Here is a 3,211-nt window from a genome sequence, read left to right as displayed (position 1 = left end):
GTCCATGTCGGCTTCCGTGTAGTTCCTATTTTTCTTTTCCTTCAACTGTCTACGCATACGTTCATTTTGAAGTTCAGCAACCTTCAACTGTGCCTTAACACTGTCGACCTCTCTTATTAAGGCCTCTTCACGGTTTTCAGCTGCCTCTAAATTTGTCCTTGTGTCGATCAACTCTATCGTGAGGGACTCTATCGTCCGTTTTGCTTCATCGATTTCCTCCCTTGTCGGGGACCTTCGGCTATCGTCAGTTACGTCACTCATCCTGCAGCATTGGAAGTATGAAACTTTTTGCATTATAAAAAGATGTTTAAAATATTTCAACTAAATTAAAAGCAAACCAAAGAAGAAGAAAGAGAATTACCTTTTCTGCAGCATAGAGTATAGTATTGACAGATAAGAAAAATAAACATCAAAGAAAAATAAAGAATAGAAAGATAAGAAATTACCTTTTTGCAGAGGAGATAAAGTTTTTTTTTTGAATGGACTTTTTCAGTGTGTGTGTTTGTTTTTTTACTCGAAGTAGCAGTATTTATAAGGGCTTGGGGAATAGAAACAGTTTTTCTGTAATAAAATATAGAAAGATAAGAAATTACCTGTCTACCAACAAAAAAAAAAGATAAGAAATTACCTTTTGCAGAGGAGATGCAGAGTTTTTCCTGGAATACAAACGGTTTTTCTGTACTTATTCAGTGTGTGTGTGTTTTTTTTTTAAAAAACCACACAATAGCAGTATTTATAGGGGCTTGGGGAATACAAACAGTTTTCCTGTAATTATATTAGATAGGTTAGGTAACTGTTTTTAATAAAAACTGAAAAGTGGAACTGCTTTTTATAAATATTACTAATCTGTTATTATTCAACTATTATTGTAGTGTGTAATTGCAGTTTTATTTTTGTGGGTGGTTTGTGAAAAAACAGTCAGATAATATTAGCAAAAAAAAATTAAAGTAACTAGTATTAATTCTCATATAATGTAGGTCTCACTTTATTATTTAGAAGATACATTTTAGGTTAAAATGTAATTCAAACAATGACAAATAGTAAAAGTCTTTGACATTTTTAGGCGAGGTCTTCATCGTAGCCGCTGTCTTTTGCGTCTCTTTTGTCTTTGTTAGTTCATGCATCTGATTCATATTCCTGCAATTTTTGCTTAGTATTTAGCAGCTACATTAATAGCGAGAATAGCAGAGAATAACATTAATAGCGAGAGAATAACAACACATTAATAGCGTAATAGCGATCGACTAAATTTAGCGACTACTCTGCTATTATTGCAGACACTATCCATTTCCACAAAGAATATCCATTTTCTATTCAAAAATAACAACACATTAATAGCAGAATAGCAAGAGAATAACACAACAAAGCAGAGAATAGCGAGTAACACAGAATAATAGGGGAATAACGGTAGAAATAAGAGGATAACATATTCCCGCAATTTTTGTTAGTTCATGCATCGATTCATATTGCTTAATTTTTGCTTAGGATTTAGCAACTACATTAATAGCGAATAGCAAAGAGAATAACATTATTAGCGGAGAATAACAACACATTAATAGCAGAATAGCAGTAGACTAAATTTAGCAGCTACTCTGCTGTTATTGCAGACACTATCCATTACCACAAAGAATATCCATTTTCTATTCAAAAATAACAACACATTAATAGCAGAATAGCAGTAGAATAACACAACACCAGCAGAATAGCAGTAACACAGAATAATAGGGGAATAACAAGAGAGAATAAGAGGATAACATTAGAATAATAGGAGAGTATTAGTCCGATTCATACCTCTTCGCTTTACGATTCTTCTTCATCATCGTCATCGAAGGGGACTTTCAAAGAAATGGAAGATTACAAGTTCTACTCGTTGTGGTTCACCCACTTCTTGCGATTACCGCATCTTCGCTTCCTCTTTTGTGGCTTGCTCTTGGCCTTTTCTTTCGACGACCTTAATCTTTTACCACTGCCCTTATTCTTGGCCTTGTTTGGCGGTCGAAGGTTAATATCATTTGAAGCTGTGATGCCGAGAAGAGCCTCGATTTCCTGGTTTTTAGTTTTCGGTTCAGTTGGTCCTGTGATGTTCTCCCTGAACTGTGTCAGGGTTTTCTGCAGTTGCTTCATCTGTTTAATCGTAGCATAACTATCCATCACCCCGACAGTTGCATAAATCTCAGACCAAACCTTTGACATCTCAGCTTTCTTGATGTCAGCTTCATCAATCTCTTCTATCACCTTTCCATTTTCATCTCGGACAATTGGCCTGTAGGATTTCTTTGTCCATCAAGCAAGGACATAAGGGTCAAGTATCCTGTGGACCTGCCTACCATTCCACACCCACAGTATATGACGACAGATAATGCCATGCCTCTCAAACAGCTTACATGCACAATTGCTCTCGTTAGTTTTGGTGTTAAATTCAACTCGGAAGCTCCTGTGCTTCAGTCCATCACGAACGTCATGGTACTCCACTGCCCCTACTGTTGTCAACCCCCCGACCCCCATGCTGCATATCGCATGTTTGACTTCATTCTGAAAGTCCTCAAAGATAGGATGTGTGTAGACAAGGGAGACATGCATCTCTACCTTCATCGGCCCTACTTTCTCGAGCATACTATGCTCATTGGCATTATCCATCCTCCTTTGTGTATGCCTTTGCTGCTCTATTACGGAATTGTACCTCATCCAGAACTCGACAAGGGTTCCAAAGTGGCTTTCAAACCGCTTGAAATAGCTGTTTGAACTTTCGGATCTCTGGGTTGTTCGCAACAAACAACCTAGAGGCAGATCCCGAAAGTATGCCGGTATCCACTTTTGTCTGATTGCAAAGACATACTTCAACCACCGGTTGCTTTCCATACCATGAGCTTCAATAACGAGTTTTCCATTCTGTTCAAATTGCCTCGGCTCGAGGTCGACATCCCAAACAACGGCATTTATGTCGGTCATAAATTCCGTATCATTGCAGATTGCCCTTCCCACTTTCTCGGGCATTTTCTCGCATGATATGCCACATGCGATACTTGTGCACGAGAATGGTTGAAGACATTTGGGCAGCCCTTTTTAATTCCGGGCACTCGGTCCAGTAATTACACATTGAGGTTGCTGATGCCCCATTGCTTCGAGGAATTTTTTAAAAATCCACTCAAATGAATGCCGACTCTCGAAGTCAAGTAACCCAGCTGCAAAAGTTACCGTCTTCTTGTTGTGG

The 3,211-nt window shown here is 38.2% G+C and overlaps 1 protein-coding gene across 1 annotated transcript; it reads right to left on the bottom strand.

Annotated features, from left to right (window-relative positions):
• Window positions 1–2,283: 2,283 nt before the first annotated feature.
• LOC141620422 (protein FAR1-RELATED SEQUENCE 1-like) lies at window positions 2,284–2,994 on the bottom strand. The gene has a single exon (XM_074437297.1). The coding sequence runs from the start codon at window positions 2,992–2,994 to the stop codon at window positions 2,284–2,286; it is 711 nt and encodes a 236-aa protein (XP_074293398.1).
• Between the last annotated feature and the right edge of the window lie 217 nt (window positions 2,995–3,211).

This window comes from Silene latifolia, chromosome X, assembly GCF_048544455.1.
Source record: "Silene latifolia isolate original U9 population chromosome X, ASM4854445v1, whole genome shotgun sequence".
NCBI classification, from domain to species: domain Eukaryota; kingdom Viridiplantae; phylum Streptophyta; class Magnoliopsida; order Caryophyllales; family Caryophyllaceae; genus Silene; species Silene latifolia.
Note: the sequence above shows the minus strand (reverse complement) of the source record. Positions and strands in the feature narration are given on the sequence as shown.

Bases quoted from the DNA above. Each gene is read 5' to 3' on its own strand.
- LOC141620422 (XM_074437297.1), bottom strand. From the start codon at position 2,994: ATGCCCGAGAAAGTGGGAAGGGCAATCTGCAATGATACGGAATTTATG.